We start from the raw sequence: 18,202 nt of genomic DNA, 5'->3' as shown, positions 1-18,202 counted from the left end.
AATAAATAAAAAGACCAAAACAAATGCTTCCACGTTCCTGAGAGAGGTTTTTCGGTCCAACCTATTAAACATCACAATCATAATCTGTTATTAAATGGTGAAATCTTTTATTACGTGTGAACTCATGTAGAGAGGGAGGGTGCTGCTCGTCAGTAAAACACTGAAAGGTGGTCAAACCGCTGCCATTCACCTTCACATTAACATTTCAATTCAAATACGATGCAGAAGTTCTCCTGCGATCACTGAACAAAAAACACTTTTTTCTTCAAACTATAAATGTGTTTGTTTATTGCTTGATCTGTGGAGCTCAGCATTACGAATGCAATGAGTCAATTTCAAACTGTTAATCGGCTGGTAAATAAACAATCATACCGACATACAAATATAGAGATTTATAAATACAGAGAGCTTAGCAGATATGAAAGCAAATAAATATGTAATATATAAAGTAAATAACTGAATAAATAGATCAATAAATAGATAAATTAAAAAGTGCATTTTATAAGGAACAAAAAAGAAAAATAACTGATTTGCCTTCAAAATCCAAGTGTGCCTTGTAGTTATAGTTTCAGCTGCATCACCAGACAGTGCCTTCACTCAGCTCTGAGGAGGGCTGTGACAGCTGGTTGGTGTATCCATTGTCACTGAGGGACACAGTGTTGTAGGGCGTGCTGGGCCCACACATCTCGCTGGAGATGCTTTGCATGGAGCCCGGCCCGCTGGGCTCCGGACTGGGTGAGTCCACAGGGTGATGGGAAGCCGGGTCGGAGAAGCACTGCATCTCTCCCGGACAGAGGTGGCCCGGATGATGGTGGTGCTGGTGGTGGTGGTGGTGGTGGTCCATGGCTCCTAGCGGGGTGCCGGCGGGGACAGAGGAGGACACAAAGCCCAGGTCTGCTGGAGTCTGAGCCTGGGATGAAGGTGGGCCCTGGTAGTACTCGTAATTCCCTCCTGAGCCATAATACTCCCCATAATCTGTGGTCATAAAAATACAAATGTGTGGATTAGGGCCCAGGTCTGAATTTGAAGAGAAAACACCAAACCAAAATTATCTCTTTTTATATTAATCTTTAATCTGTATTTATATATTTTTTTAAAAACAGAAATCCCCTTCAATAAATGACTTACAGTGAATTACATTAAAAAAAAGCAAATTTCATTAATTGATATTCTAATGAGCCTGTTCATCAAAAGACCATCAACTTCCAATCAGGAGACTCACCATCCCTCCACCCCCCTAAACAAATACTGTGGCTCACCTCCATAATAAGAGAAGTGTCCGAGCTCTCCGGGCTCCAGTCGCTCCCCAAGCGCCCTCATCCTCCTCGTACCGCGGTAAAACACGTGCCTCCGTGTGCCCAGTGCGCTCAGCTGCTTCATGCGTCTCTCTTTAGACCGCCGGTTCTGGAACCAGACCTTCAGGGCGCACAGAGAACAAGCCAGGGTCAGAGACCACGAGCAGCAAGGAGGGAGACAAGCAGGGAAAGCAAACAGCAACTTCTCAGAGCTATAAAAGCCCAGTTTGATGACATTATCTTAAAATATCAGGAGTAAATAGGCTTATAATATATGTTTTTGTAATTCAAATTAATAGCCTGGATTCTGGTGCGGAAACATCCTCTGCGTAAAAAGTACATTTTGGCACGAACCGATGCTCTGCGCACTGAAACACCATTTACTTAAAGGCATTTCCAATTTATTACAGGGAGCTTTTTACATGGACCTTAGAGCTCAGTGACTCCTGTGTTTAATAGGTGTGATATATGTGGGTTATGGGAGGAGCAAGGATTAGGGGTTAAAAATACTGAATTTTTTTATTTATTTTTTAAATGTGGAAGAAAGAAAAATGAGAAAATCGGCAGAGGATGGGGACGGATTCTCTCAGGGTGTCTGCAAGATGCGAATGCTGAGAGGCATCAACCACTACATTGATGATTAGTGTCCATTGAAAGGTCGTTAATGGGAATTGGTTGTGAATAATTTGGTCCTTGAAATTTCTCTGCCATGAGGGACCTGTTTGGCTAGATCTGGATGGCTGTCCGATAATGCGTGCAAATGGGTCGCATGGCATACAATAAACACTCTTTGTTTGCACCGTTTTTATCTCAGTTTGTTCCCATTATTATTATTATTATTATTATTTCTTTCTACTCGTCTTCTTACTTGGATGACTCTCATGGTCAGGCCCGTCTCCTGCGACAGCTGCTCCCGGATGTGCCGGGTGGGCTTCGGCGTGGCCGTGAAAGCCGCCTTCAGCGTCTCCAGCTGCTTGGCTTTTATCGTGGTACGCGGCCCGCGTCGCTTTCCGACGGCGCCCTGCTCGTCGTTCTCGTTGCCGGCCCCGTCCTTGTCGGACAGGTGTCCCGTCTCCGAGTCCTTCCCGTCGTCCTGCGGGTCCTGGGGGTCCGGGGACAGGCTGGGGTCGCTGGAAGTCGTGACTGCCATGAGAATAAGACGGATTAAATCATCAACCCGCAAAACCCCATACAAATACACCACACATTTAAAGCAGAGCATCAATGCAGAAGAAAATAAATATGAAATAATTATAAAAGTAATTATTTAGAAATATAATTTGGTTTATTAAATACTACTACTAATAATAGTATTTTTGAAATATTTGATTTAAAGAATAATAATAAATGAAAACACAAAATACAATATTTCTTTATTATTAGGATTTTTTTTGTTACATATAGGCCCATACCTGAGAGGAGGATGGTGTCCTTGCCGTTGTTGTTCTGATAGTCCTCTTTGCAAACGAACTTGAACTCGTCCAGGATGTAGAGCTCCTCTCCCGTGGACAGCTGCTTGTTGCACATCACGCAGGTGAAGCAGTTCAGGTGGAACACTTTGCTCTTGGCCCTGCGCACCAGATCGCTGGGTAGAATCCCCTGAGCGCAGCCACCACACTTGGTCCCAAATCGCCTGGATGTTCGAAAGGGAGAGGGGCGGTCAGTGCATGTAGGTGGGATGTGACCATAACTCTGACAGGGGGGGATTTCTGCTGGTTTTACAGTTTGGCAAAACCGATACTACAGGCCAGATGTCTCAAAAAGACACCAGGAGCTGTTGGTAATGTCCTTTGATCGTCAAATAAATCAAATTAGCCATCAGTAACTATACTGATCCGTCATTTTTGCAGGCCTCGGTGAATAATTTGCATCCATGACTTTACTTGGATTTAAATGGTCCGATAATGGGTGCAGGTGACATATGCTAATCCCACCCTGGATCTTTTTAACGTTTTTAATCGACCTTTTTTATTTAATTCCTTTTACACTCTTCTTGTTACTCTGGTGACCAATGGCCAATTCAAGTTTTAATACTGCATAGAACCAATGACACATGTCATATCAAATTGTATGGAACATAAAATAATAAGTAACATTGTACACAAGATTTTTCCCCCTGCATCTAATTATTTTTGTGATTCTAAAAATAAAGATACTACTCACATAGTCTCAAACATGTAGACTATCAGCATCCATAGTTTATGTCCAATCAGGAGAGCCATATCTTAAATTAATGTATATTTCGATTTTCTTTTGCAGCTTACCTTGCAGGAGCAAATTCCACGTGTTATTTGTTTCTAATTATCTAACCAGAAATTAGCATTTCCCGCAAATTTGCATTTTCTCAGTATTATCCCCTCTTTTCTTTTTCTTGGCTGCTCACCTAAAGAAGTCGTTCTTACAGTACAGCCTCCCCTCGCGTGAGAAGCACTTCTCGGTCAGGCTGCATTTGCACTCGCAGCACTGGACACACTGGATGTGCCACGGTCTGTCCAGGACTTTGAGCAGGAACCTATCGACGATAGGCTTCTCGCAGCTGGTACACTGCAGCATCCTCCGGAGTTATCCCCACCGTGGTAAACACGCTGCGTCTGTCCCCTGACGCGTCCGCCTGGCTGTGTGTGTACGATCCAGCGAATCCAAAATGCATCCGAGCTGATCTCAGAGGAAACACATCAGCATCCGCGAGGTGAAACGCAGCCGCTCCGACAACGATCCACATGTGGCTGTGGCAGATCCAAACAACAAGAGGGGTCAGCTGCAGCGGGGAAACAACACCAGGCAGCAGAGATCACAGGCTGGGGATCATGATCCGAATGTATGGGTACAATCAAGAGGAGAAAAAAAAGAAACTATGTACCCATCGGTGGCGTTTGCGAAAAACTCAATATATCCTGAGGAGTGGGATGTAATGCGCCATCGGTGCGCTGAGCTTTGTTTGTGTCCCTTTACGCTGCGAGAAGCTCCGTGTGGGAGAAACGTGGAAATGAGCGCACCTCTTAAAGCTCAGCCTATTGGCTATGGGGAGGAGTGTGACGTCACAGCCAGGGAACACCTATAGGAGGACGTTTCAGTTCACGCCAATGTGCACTTCACTGTGAGAATAAAATATAATAAAACGTTGGAATTAAAAAAAAACCCAACGAACTTCAGTATTAGGGTGTGTAAAGGAAAATCGAAATGCGGACGGTGAAATGAGAGAGAATTAAATAAAACGAAACAATAACCTGGAATAATATAAAACAACAAGATAGACTAAAATAATAATAGACAAATAAAATGAACTGATGACTCGACCAATAAGATGTCTCGTAAAAATAATATTTCAGATTAATAGAAAGGGGGGGGGGGGGGGGGGGCGTGTAACCTCAAGAAATCAATGAGATTCTCAGCCAACTGTTTATCGCAGATAACAACTAACGTCCTTTATTTCAACAATAACTGCTGTTTTATTTCCAGTCAGTCACCGTGTGAAGAAAAGCAGTCACTGATGATATCACATGAATAAATTATTTCTCCCGGAGCAGGCCTGGTTAGAATAAGACGCAGGAGACTGAGGCTGTGTTCAGTGCACTGAACAGAGGCTTCCTTTTTTTCTCCACCACAATGATTATTAATGTTGTGGCCCATGTGGCGTTATTCTTCATTTGGTGTGAAGGGACAAGGGTCACTAATGGTTATAATCTGCGGCTGATAGGAGGCCTCTCGCAGATCTTATCGCACCGCGTTGGTGTTGCTGCGCGCGGAGAGATAGCGCGTTTCCCACACTGGCTCCCGGCTCTGCTGGTCCCTGATATAACCCAGGGAAAAAAAGACCCAGACATTAAACAGTCAAAATAAGTGGAGGAGGTGATATTTGTCATTAATGCTTTTCTTTCGCTCCCCAAGTACAACGTATTTGAACACTGGTTCATTTGTTTTCTTATTTGTTTTTGTTTAGATCCGTCTTAACACATGAACAGTTTGCATTGATTTGTAGCAAGCCAATAACTCAAAATCAATTCAATGATCGAACAAAATCAAGAAAAAGTATGGAGCCATTAACAGAAATGTTTTATGAAAATAAATGGACATTAATACATAAAAAAAATAATGCAACCCCCCCATCAAATTTCTAATATATGCTAGTGTGTCACCATGTTGGTGTGTTGTCAAAAACAAACAAACGATGCCTTTGTCAATGAAAGTCTTACTCAATGAGCTCATAATTTCCTGTGCAGCTTATTATATGTTGCTTCTTCTTTGTACTAGTTGGTCTTCTTTGTTACACTTTTGCCCGACAGGACACAATCACACTTCATGAACTCGCACCTTTTTTTAAGAAATACAACAACATCAGCAGACATCTCGTGGTGAATGATTTGAGCTATAGATCTGGAAAGAAGCTGATACCATTGCTGCATGCAGGCTAATATGCTTTTAAAGCATTTCTAAACACTGCAAAGAGAATCAGCAGTCACTCTGAATAGTGGATGATGCCTCATAATGTTAACCACAAGGAAAGACAGTATTTGCAAAGACAAAAAGAAGATGCAAAACAAAACACAGCCCCAGGCATTTCCTGGTATTCAGTTTGCTCTGTCAGTTGTATGTGTTGGTTGTCTTCCTCTGATATGCCACTGAACTATAGATGTGCACAGATTACAGGGGACAGCTGAACTGCACAAGGAAAGGGAAATTATCAATACTTGTTTACCATTTGAAAATGTGTTTGGATCAGTAAAAAAAACAAAAACAAACACAGACAGAGCTCCACGTTGCCCCGAGGACAGACCTCAGATGACCAATAATGATACTAAAGGCTTCTCGTACATCCACTCTGTCTCTTCAATCTGATCTCTGATGTGACAATGAATGGACCAGGGTGAAAGCCATTATCTCAGTGGTGAATGGTGTGGATAAGTGTCTCCTTCTGGGTTTGCGTCTCACCATGAGAGGTGTTGATTAGAGCCCGGCCCAGCGAGCTGGCCCCCAGCATCACTCCAGCACACGAGAGGTCTCAGTGCAGCGCTGGAATCTGGCAGGGTGCACGCTGTTTGTTTTGGATTGGGAAAAAGAAAGGGAAGCATGTCATTAGTATTTGTTAATTGCAGCTAATTGGCCCTGACGAGATGAACAAGACCACCCACCGGGAATATTCATACAAATAATATGTAGACAACAAAATTAATTACTAGATGCTAATTAAAGCCAATTAAAAGAGATTAGGAATCAGTGCAAGTTACAGAGAGGAGGGTAACACCTAAGCTCATGGAGCTCCCTGATGCCAAAAAAACAGTGGCCTTACAGCTCATAGACATTTCCAGTGTTTAAATGATGATGATGATGATTATAGTTACAAAATGTTTAATTAAAAAGGTTGACTATTAACTCAAAGACACAGTTTGCTCCCAGTTTCACTTTGCTTTGGCTTTAAATGAGCGTCTGTACTATTTAGTGGAGCAGGGTTTTTTGCTGGCATTTTGCTGACCTCAGTTCAGCTTCTCTACAGCTCAGCTGAAGATTACATTTTTGAGAATGTTAATCAATGAACTTAATTGTTTCATAGGTTAAAATGTTATGCTAATTTGAGGCCAGTTTCTGATATCTTTCTTTAGATAATAATTATATTTTAAAAAAAAATCCCCTTATAAATGATTCTCAATATGCAACCAGCGTTATTCAGTTGTGTATTTTTCCAAAATTAAATAAAAAAAAAGTGCCAGTTATATGTTTAATGCGTTTATCAACCGCCATTGTGCTCATATAAATGTATGATACATTTAATACATCTAAGCTTGAGGACATTGAGAAACTCTACTGTGATCTCCAGGGGTGGTACAAATTTTGTTTTTGCACAAAGGATACAGCAACATTAAAAGGCATTATTTCATCAACTCTGAGACCTCTGCCAAGGCCAAGGACTTTTCTAAGGCATGCATTAGATAAACATTGTAGAATTGTTATCTCCACTAAGGAGATTATGTCTTCACCTCAGTTTGTTTGTTGGTTGGTTTGTGTATGTGTTTGTTAAAGGTGTGGTATGGATAAGGGAAGAACCCATTAAGTGTTGGTGCAGATCTGTTTCAAAGGACAATCTAGAAGTTTTATTTTCCACTTAAATTGACACATTTAGGATACTGATATTTATTAGTGTGTGAAATTTGGTGCAGCTTGATTGAATTCATGGGGACCTTTGGGCCTTGGTGGGGTATGAGCTATACTTAGTGCTCTTCTAGTTTTAATTCATACAGATTTTCTTAATCATACCTAAGCTGAATAAACTGTAAGACCACATCCAAAATAAAATTATGCAATGAAAAGGGAAAATTTCTTCAAAGCTGACCTCAAATTCATTCTGTTGTAATATAGATTAAGATTAAGATATATTTATTTGTCCCAAACACATGCACAGACAAGCACAGACATGCACAGGCACACTCATGCAGGTAGGGGAATTTAACCTCTGCTTTTAACCCATATGGTGCAGGACACACAGAGCAGTGCGGAGCCATGTACGGGGAGCAGATGTTGGGGGAGTAAGGTGCCTTGCTCAGTGGCACTAGACAGGGTAGGGAGAATCCTCTTGGATTTTTGGACAGATCAATCCAGGTTCGTCTTTTTGTTGTTTCTCCGTGGAGTTGAACCAGAGACGAACCAGAGACCTTTTCTGCCCATAGTCCAAGTTTCTGCCACTAGTCCACATCCTCTCCTATACCTACTAGTTTTTACCAATACCTGACAAGAAATAGGTTGAACTAGCCAGTAGTCAGCCTTTAACATAAAGCAATGTTTAAAATGAATATCATGGAAAAGGAAGAATTCCTCTGCACCTCCTCTGCTCAGCCACTGACCTCAAAACATACACGAGTGTAATGTCTGCAGTGCTGTTTCTGGACAGCCTTTCTTTGACTGAATTAACATAATGCATACCTGTCAGATAGAAAACACCTCATGGTCATATTTAATGACTGGTTATTATCCATCTGACAGTGGCAAACAAAAGGCTGAAGATGATGCCATTTACAAAGGGTGACAAACTCTACACTCTGGCAGACAGGTGGCTCCTCCACGTGCCAAACACACATTACTGGACCAGTAAATCCCATCAGTGCAGACTGACTGCCACAGAGAGAGGAGTAATCCACAGTGACCACCTACGCTGACCTGCCTGCTCATATCAGGGATTGTGGTCTCATGCAGACATGCGGCTTCATCAGTCAAACACCTACGAATTTACTGCTGATGGTTTACACTGCTCCTCTTCTTCACCACCGCAGCGACACAGAGGGAGAGGAGATAACTGCCAAATCCTATCCTCATTCCTCCCAGAGAGAGTCGTCTAAATTAAGCTCATGTAAAGTCTCCCATGTGTATAATCAAACAGCTATTATGATGAATAGAGAGGAATCAGTTCTGCTGATCATTGGTCTTTTTTGGGGGGGTTGAACAAAAACTGTTCCTCAGATGGTCTGAGCTGTACTGAAGCATTTTGAGATGGTCATTTCATGCACAGCACTTGATTATCGAGATTGGCGAAACGATAGCGGCGTGTGGTGAGGTATCAAGCAGCGCTGCGGTGTCTGCATGAGTAGGATGCACAGAGAGGGAATCCTAGAGAGAGAGACAGAGAGAGAGAGTGATCTGCCTGAGGGGGCCGTTCAGTGAGAGGGCCCAGGGGACGGTGTGGGCCTCCGGCCCTGGGGTGATGATGGTGATTGATGCAGGCACAATTCAGACACCTCAGACGCCGCAGCAAATTAAAAGGCTATTTTGTAAAGTTGTAAAGGAGCCGAATGGCAGACGGGAGCGATGAGCCGCCCCTCCACCTCCTCTTCGCCCCCTCCACCCCACCGCTCTGTCACACCATCAACTTCTGTTTAGTTTCCTTGGTGTCATCAGCCCCTCGAGGGAGGAGAGCTATTACGAGGCCTTTCACGCTCACTCCTACTGGAATACGCCGCTGATGCTGCCTGTGCACACAGCGTAAGTGTGTGTGCAAGGAGGGTAAATATAGATCCACGCACAATGGAGAGACTGTAAAGCGATCCATGAGTCAGTGGAAGAAAGAAAACAAGCAAATATTGATCTCGGTATGAATGAATGAGTAAAGTCTCCACTGTTTCCAACCACATTGTGTGCATCCCTTCCTTTCCTGTACCTAATTTACAAATAATTTATCCTCAAGTTGAATTTAATTGACCTGACTGACCCGGGGATGCACCCGTTGCGATGTGTGTGTGTGTGTGTGTGTGTGTGTGTGCGTTTGTGTGTTTGTGTCCTGCCAGGGAGCAGTGTGTGTGTGTGTGTGTGAAGAGGAGATAGAGGGACACCCTGTGCGAGGCTATAGAGCAGAGCAGCCTTCTGGGAGGACGACTCTCATGCCAGAGGTCAAACCAGTGTCAAGTGGGGAGTGGGCCCAGCTGAGCTGCCTTGTCCCACGCATTGTGCTCATCAATGCAGCTGCTGTCAGTTATCAGGAGTGGCCGGGGGTGAGGGGGGAGTTGGGGGGGCGCATGCAGGCGGCGTTGACAGAAAGGAACGTGCCTGTGTGTACATTTGGGGGAAGCGGAGGGATAAGGGGACTGAGGGGGGGTTGGTGGAGCTTGGGGGCATATGGTCCTCTTACCCGAGGAAAAAGGGCCCTTCTCCACGCAACACATGCCGAGTCTCTCACAAGCCGGTCACCTGCCCAGCGTTTCACATCATGAGGCTGCTGAGAACAGACGTTTGAAAGTGTTCCAATGTTGAATTATTTCACAATTAGGAACAAAACTTCAAAACATGCATTGTGTTCAATAGCTGCTGTGCATGTGTAAAACATTGCTAGCCTATGTAATCCCACAGACAATATACTGATGGAAATACATAGAAGATAATAGATCAGTAACATCTCATGAATTCGGACACATACACAATCCATTTTCTCAACTCCGAAAGAATTTGACAAACTGTACATCTCATGAAAAGTGAATCCTGTCCAAGGTTTGAACATCAGTCACAGCACTTGTATCCGGTCAGTCTTTGTTAGAGGCTCGGACTGTTTTCAATGTAACAGCTTTGTTACTCATCGCTAAAACAACTACATTTTCGTTTCTGTAAATTTGCCAGTTTATGGTATTAAAGAACAATATAAGATCTAGACTGTATCTCAGTGGGACAGGGGTGAAAATATAAACGCCTTGGCGGAGGTGCTAAAATTAGATCACAGAAGACAAGTATTTATCTATTGTTTAAATACATTTACTGTTTAGTAAAATAGGGGGAAGGGAAAAATACATTTTAAAACACAGAAATGAAACAAATTTCCAAAGCAAATGTTAATGCAGACGAAAAAAGAGAAACACAAAGAGTCGATATGTTTGCTCCCACTGTTTGCTGTCTGATTATTATCATCTCCTGTGTGGCTGCTGTGATCTCAGTCAGGGGTGATCTGCTCCGGGCTGCAGCGTGGAGGCTCGAGGCGCTCAGACCCCGCAGCCCCGGCTGAGGATATAATCAGCCCTGCTGCAGTAGGGTCACGACTCTGCCTGGAATGGTTCGCCGGTCCTACAGCAGCTTATCACCTGCTCCCACTCTGCCAGGCTCACAACACTGACAATAAGGATGGGGCGGCCCACTGTATATGAATTGATTTGCGCTCACACACATTTGCACGTCCCGCTAAGAGGTCGCCGTGGCTGGTTAATGTGTACACTGGCGAGTCAATATGAAAATATTAGCCAAACAGCTTAGCAGAGAGAGGCGAACAAGAGGCCGTATATGCATGAAAGGATGGACGTGTCTCAGTCTGCTTCCCCCTGGTGCATCTGTCGCTCTCTGATCTCTGAGTCGTATGCAGACAGGGAGAGACGGAGCCGCTGCATTAGAATAAGAGTGGACGGCAGGAGCGCCGCAGACAGACTGCTTCCTGATGCTGCCGCCCACCCTTGTTCTTTCAGCTGGGCCTTCTCATGCTCGCCCCTTTCATTCCAGCAGCTCTTTGGGACCGGGCACGTCCCAATGCACTAAACAGATGGGCGTCTCACAAAGGGCCTGGCTTCTTGGCAAGCTGGTGTCCTACATGGCTGATTACACCTAAATACCGAACCCAGAATTGATACAGTTGCTCGTGGTCACGTTGTGCAGCGGGGGTTGCAGAGTGGGGAGAGAAAACACAAACAAAAAAAGATAATGCAGTCTGACACCTATTTGTATTGCTGGCAACAATCACTTCAGAGACATGTTGGGGTTTAGGAGCTGCTGGAAGATGCACAATAAATCACAGATTTGGGAATAAAGGTACAACACACAGACAAACAATATTTGATTTGCTTTAACAGAATTGTGTTTCAATAATGTGATATTTGCTTAAAAATTCAAAAAAAAGTTGTGGATTTCTGTTTTCCTTAGTGTCGAATACACAGGAATTACACATCTTTCAACCGGGACATACTTTGCCCATATTCACCGTAAATTATGATGGATGATGTGTTTCCTCTTCCTCCCACTATGAACCAGATATATAGAACATGCAAACGCAGCCATCTTGCCAACTTGGAGCTGGGTGTCTGCGCAGTAGTGATCGGGGAGGTGGAGTCAGTCTCAGCTATTAATGCTGATGCTTCACCCTGTTTCATAGCCTCAAATAACAAAATAAACCAAACTTACCAGACAAAATAGCTCTTCAACATATATCGGTGTGATAAGAATACCTTAAAAGATGGAAAAATATATTTGACATGTACTTGGACCTGTTATTTTGGTCTATGTCCCATCCACTAACACGGAGGAGGCGGGATCTATAACCTACACTGCAGCCAGTCACCAGGCAGCACTTTGTGGGGGCAGTCCTGTTGTCCATCTTTATAGCGGGCTTGGTAACAGAAAATTCAAGATTCATTTATTTATCTATGTTATTTATTAACTTAATTTTTCAATTACAGTGTATAATAATTAAACAACACTGTGAATATACTAATGTTAGCCAAGAGGCTAATTCTTATCTGTAGTCGCTGGACAGGTGGAGAGTTAGCTGCCTAAAATCAAACAACAAAAACAAAATTTTAAGCTTAAACCTGTTATCATCTTGCAGACATAAGACATTTAATAACATCTAAATCCAAGAAAATACAGGATCAGCTACTGGTTTTGATTGGTTCAGAATCAATGCCTAATGGTCACAAGTTATAACATCATTGCGATTTTTAATTAAATTTTCTATGTTAACATGGACACTTCTATAACTTTTGATCTTAGTCAGAATAAGACTTTATTTAGATGATGTTGTTTACAGGCAGAAGATTCCATTCATATTCCTGTTTACATGTTACAGAGCCTTTTCCGACTCAAGTCATTATACGTCTAATGATATTTGGCCAGTTTTAACAGCCCAGTCTTAAATAGTTTAATGTGGGATGCTACACTTTACTATTTTGGAAGTTTTTTGTGGAATTTTCTTATATCATTATCTCCAATAGGACGTTATAATACGAATAAAAGAATATACATATCTCCATAGTGCGAGTGAGTTCAGAATATCTTCATTTGATTGTTGCTTATACAGAGTATGACCTCATTCAGGTTAAGGTGATCAGAAAATGCAGTTAACATACCGGTGTTGAGTTCAGACTACTGTCCCAATCGGATTCAAATCTGATTATTAATGTCCATGTAAACATAGTCAGTGTTAGGCATTAAAAAAATATTTTGAATACACCTGTTCGTCTAAATATACATTTTTATTAGAAATACATTTAATATGTATAGGTGCAGACATACACAAGTGCATCTTCCATAATGAAGTGTGATGGCTGTCTCCTTTTTAAATCCACTGTTTCCAAAATTCTTGATTTTTACCCCGAGACCGTCTTGATGGGGCAGCAACAAGTCCTCCAACCTGAACCACCATCTAGGTTTTTACAGGGGGGCAGTCTCCAGCCTGTGTGTGTGTCTGTGTGTGTGTGTGCACGTGATATAGAGAGGTACAGAGAGAGGGGAGTGAGTACATGCCTGTAGCCGGACTTACTGCATTTTTCCTCAACATGATGAAGAAGAGGAGAAAAACCACAAACCGGGCTCCTTATCAGCGGCTGTGTCCTTTCCTTCCTCCCGTCCCTGTCTGGCCTCCCAGATATGCTAATCACTATGTAAGAATATCCTGTTGGATAATTACCATACATTACCCCGTGCTCATCCCCGGATTAATTCTTCACGTGAATAATCGTGTGCTGGCTCCGTCTCTGGCCCAGTGTTAAAGGTGGCATGTGGGTAAATACAATTTATACCGGTGGAATATTATGGTATGGAATGTGTCACCTCCGGGACATTGTCTGCAGACTGAGCCGGCTGAATGAGGAGGATTATCTCCTTAGTCATAAACTTCGAGAGTTGTAATACCAGCACCTGAGGCTGTTTTTGGTTGTGGATATCCTCACATTATCCTGTGTTATTGTATTGGTTTTATATTTGTAAATTTGTGTTTTTGTATTGATCTGGTGCACTGTAATTGTCAACATAAAGTACCCACTCACAGCTCAAATAAAGACTTTTATTATTTGTTTTGTGTCTATTCCAAGCAGTGCAGATCTACAAACCAGATGTCAGGATTATCGTTGTTGTGATAGGTTCATTCTCAGTCAATAAATAAATGCATATAACATAAATAAATATATGTAGCCTAATAATATGCCTTGTTCTATTAAATAAACCCGGTATTGCAAAAAGATATCATACTGAAATATAATATTCACTTTTTCCCTTTTATAATTCAGAAATCACAGACCTGACATACATCATTAATTGATATTGATCAACTTGATTTGACTTTTGATTCTATTGAAGTAGGAACACGAAATGGTTGAAGTCATTCTGGAGCACTTCAAAACTACGTTTCCCGAATCGTTTTTAGATATTTAAATGTGTTTCAAATCTTAAATCATGTCTGGTCAGTCGACTGATCAGCTGGGACCGTCCCTGTATTGATAGCCCCTCCCCTATTCTTTATGTCTTATTTGAATATATTGAGTGGACCATCTGTAAACCATTTATCTACATCAAGAAACCATTAGAGGTGTGGTCTCCCCCCCCCCCGGCTCTGCCTCCGGCCCTGTTGGCACAATCAAACCAAAACATACATGCTTGTGTTGATGTGTACAAGTGAATACACACATATGTGCAAAAAATATATAGATTAAGCAATGATTTGCCGGTTACAATGATCTTTTGCTTTAAAATGTTCACCATGAAATGTTCTATTTCTGCAATGCCTGACATTCACCCATACCCTTGTCCACTGACATATAGGAAGCTGCTATAATATGATCCTGCTGACAACTGATGCCTGCGTCTCTGTCTGCAGACCTTTCAACAGGAGACCTGCTGCAGCGGTCGCACACACGACCCTTGAGAACAAACCATAAAAGCACTATTACAAGAGTAATGACCAAATTTAACAGTTTGCCTCAGCACACCTGGGTTCCCCTGACAAGCACCGTATATTTCCTCTGACAGTCCCAACATCTCTGCTGTGCACAGCCAACCAGAAACTTAACCGGCAGGGTCAATATCCCTGGAGAGAACGAGACGACTGCTTTAAAGAAATGGTGTGTGTTTGTGCGTTTTCATTTGTGGCTGCATAGAGGCCCCAGAGGGCAGAGGGGGGGGGGGGCGACAGAGCTCTCTGTTAATTCGTACAATTCTGGAATGACGTAGTCAACAATACTGTGAAACCATGTAGTGTGAAAGGGGAGTTTTATTAGATATTGGTCCGGTAAAGGGCTGTCCTTCCTCAGTCCTCTGAAAATGCCAGATTTAAATAAAATCAAGATCCATCAATTATTCCCTCAATAATTGGTAAAACTGTTATTTTTAACGAAGATCAGGATCTACCTTACTGGGTTCGGATAATCTTTTTACCGGTTTTGTAGGAATCAGTTCAGTGGTTATTTCGCATCCCTACTGGCAAAAAATACTATTTTTTTCATGTAAAAGGAGACGTTGCCCGGTGACGCCAATGAGCAGCAGTTGCTTTAATAGTCCAGCAGGGCCTGTGGCGGAGCTGGAGGTCTTCATTTAGCCCCTATACATTGTGCTAATCTGTTTTCTTCCAGCATGGCCTGAGGCTTTACATAGCCACAAAATCTCTTTGATTAATTGGTCATGCCATAGCAGGAATGCTAAATAACCAAAAGATGCGGCCCTTTAAACTATATGTAAGCTTTATACTGGCAGATACAGTTATATTAAACCCAGAAATTAATCAGGTGACAACTTGTAACTCGGGCAGATGTATCTTGTATATATGATATGGATGATAATAGTATTTTATTGATATGACATGTGACCCTCTGAGCTCGCAGAGTGATGGGGACAGTGGGGCAGTGGCTGGGGGAGTTAGGGGAGCAGGTAGGTGCTAATTGAGTGACACAGCGGAGCAGATGATCACAGCTCTGAGCACCTATCAAGCCGCAAGGCTTCCTGACTCTAAGATATATGCTCACAACAAAACACTTTGTGACAGTCTCCAGGCTCACACCCATAAACACACCACACACTTTGTCCCGCCACTAAAACACCTATAACTGAGAGATGGGAGAGGGCTCTATCGAGACCTGGAACACAGTAAAAAGCATATAACCATATTATATTAAAGACCCAGGATTGGATCTAATCCTGCCAATCTGCATTTGGGGTTCTCTCAACTGTGATAACGTAATTCTTAGGTTTATCCGAAATTATCAAATTCACCACAATTTGACATATATAGGTTTCTTGTAAGACAGTGGCAAGATCAAATCTACTTCATTAACACTGCCATGCCAACTTTTTGTCACAGTTGTCATGTCAATAAAGCTTTTTGCAGGTAATGGATCAGTTGTAACCTCTTGATTGGAGAAAGAGAGAAGTCGCTGATTCTTCACATGTGACCTGAGATAACACCACGGGGCCTGTGATCAGCGCTTCACTGTGCTGCAGCACCTCTCGGCTCTTCTCAGTAGAGATAGTGAGAGGTCAGATAACCCACGGCACAGTTCCCTCCCTCGTCAGGAGTTGTCAGAGATCAGCATCAACTCTCATGAGAAAGAAGAGTCTCTGTAGATAAAACCAGTCTCGGAACATCACAGGCCTGGTAGAAAGGTATATCCGTTATTCGGCGTTCTTCCCAAAGCACGGTAGCAGGGGAGATGTTGTGTGTTCCCTGCCCATGCATAAGACAGGCGATCAAACACATCACTACATTCTGCTTACCCAGAAAGCTGTTGGGCAACCTCAACCTTAGGAGAGAAGGAAGACGTATTTGTCAGCTGAACAAAGCTTTCTTGTTTTTTTTTATTCTTTCAGAAGAGGGGAAAAAATCAATGTCTATCTCCAGTTTGTGGAAGCAGAATCAATTCTGTGTGCGCCTCAACCTCTCATTGGCAATGGCAGAACAATAACGCTCTATGGTCATTTCATGGTCACAGAAGAGTCGGTCTCGTGCCGGATCCCAGGTGTTGTGGTCTGTATCGATTTCTTCTTTATGCTCCGTGTCTCAGAGAATGTGGGCTCGGTCTCATCGAGAGGAGGCAAATCAGCCCCTCATGGCTGCTCAACCCTCTGTCTCTGAAACACCGAACACCACCAGGGAGATCATGTTTTCATTGCTGTTCTTCTATTTGGCAGCAGGATTATGCAACGGAATAAATTCCCCCGACTCCGTGTCCACACTAATGCGGATATTTTTCTAAACAAACGTTTTCTTTTGCGTTTGGGCATTTAAGTCACTAAAGTAGCTTTACAAATGCCAAAGTAAAACATTTTTGGAAAATCTCTTTGTATTCGTCTGTTCATGCTTACTTCACGCATTCTGCAATGACCCTGCATCAGAAACAACAACAATAATGGCCGCTATTTAAAGGTATGTTTGGTTAGCTCTTAGGGACAATTCATGCTTCTGCGTCAAAGCTACTCCGTAGGTACCAACGTAGCCTCCGCTGGGGGATTGCTGGTGTGGTGCTGAGTTTCGTCCCGTTTCTGGTCTGCTTATTCACCCCTTCTCTGGCGTCTCTACATTACTTCAGAACAATGGCGAGTTGATCATGTTGGAGTTGGAGCTGATAGATGTATCAGAGCAATTATTTTATTATCTTAAAGAACAGCAACGAAGGAAAGAAAGCTGTCGTCTGTGTTCGTTCCTTCAACTCGAATAAAAAGATGCCGGGGAGTCTGTCGGACCAAGCGGACCAATCACAGCTCTTGTGGTCTGTGTTGCCTCCATGCATAGTTACATTTTTAGGGAGGGTCATATCAGGGTATGACTTAGGGCTCTGCGTAGGGCACATGTCTACGTCTAGGCTACGGCGTAGCTTCGAGGCAGAAGCATGAATCGCCTGCTTTATGTCTAATAAAAAATTAGCACCTACATTTAGCATTACTACATTATCTGCTCTTGGTTCTCTTCAGATCGCATAAATCTTTCGCCTTTTACTAAAGATTTCCGTGGAGAGGCCCAATAAGAGTCTATCTCAATTTTTGGAGAGGATGTGGACTAGTGGCAGAAACTTGGACTATCGGCAGAAAAGGTCTCTGGTTCGTCTCTGGTTCGACTCCACAGAGAAACAACAAAAAGACGAACCTGGATTGATCTGTCCAACAATCCAAAAGGATTCTCCCTACCCTGTCTAGTGCCCCTGAGCAAGGCACCTTACTCCCCCAACATCTGCTCTCCGGGCGCGGTACATGGTCGCTCACTGCTCTGTGTGTCCTTCACCAGATGGGTTAAAAGCAGAGGGTAAATTTCCCTACCTGCATGAGTGTGCCTGTGCATGTCTATGCATGTCTTTGGGACTAATAAATGCATCTTAATCTTAATATTAACTACCGTATTTCACAGGCGTCTTCTCTACCCAATATTAATCTGACCACAGTGTTATTCTCTGGTATTTGTTGTAAGATTTATTGACATACTG

General features: G+C 42.9%; 1 protein-coding gene and 1 pseudogene across 1 annotated transcript; one reads left to right on the top strand and one right to left on the bottom strand.

The window, feature by feature from the left end:
* Positions 1-577: 577 nt before the first annotated feature.
* Positions 578-3,848, bottom strand: LOC128457262 (LIM/homeobox protein Lhx1-like). Its single transcript, XM_053441890.1, has 5 exons — positions 3,679-3,848; positions 2,708-2,928; positions 2,164-2,438; positions 1,260-1,416; positions 578-975 (listed from the first exon to the last, which is right to left on the bottom strand). Exons 1-5 carry the CDS (start codon positions 3,846-3,848, stop codon positions 578-580), a joined length of 1,221 nt encoding a protein of 406 aa, XP_053297865.1.
* Positions 3,849-17,676: 13,828 nt separating this feature from the next.
* On the top strand, positions 17,677-17,784 carry LOC128457680 (uncharacterized; annotated as a pseudogene).
* The last annotated feature ends 418 nt before the right edge of the window (positions 17,785-18,202 follow it).

Source organism: Pleuronectes platessa, chromosome 15, assembly GCF_947347685.1.
Source record: "Pleuronectes platessa chromosome 15, fPlePla1.1, whole genome shotgun sequence".
In the NCBI taxonomy this organism is placed as follows: Eukaryota; Metazoa; Chordata; class Actinopteri; order Pleuronectiformes; family Pleuronectidae; genus Pleuronectes; species Pleuronectes platessa.
This window is presented reverse-complemented; position numbering and strand designations above follow the sequence as displayed.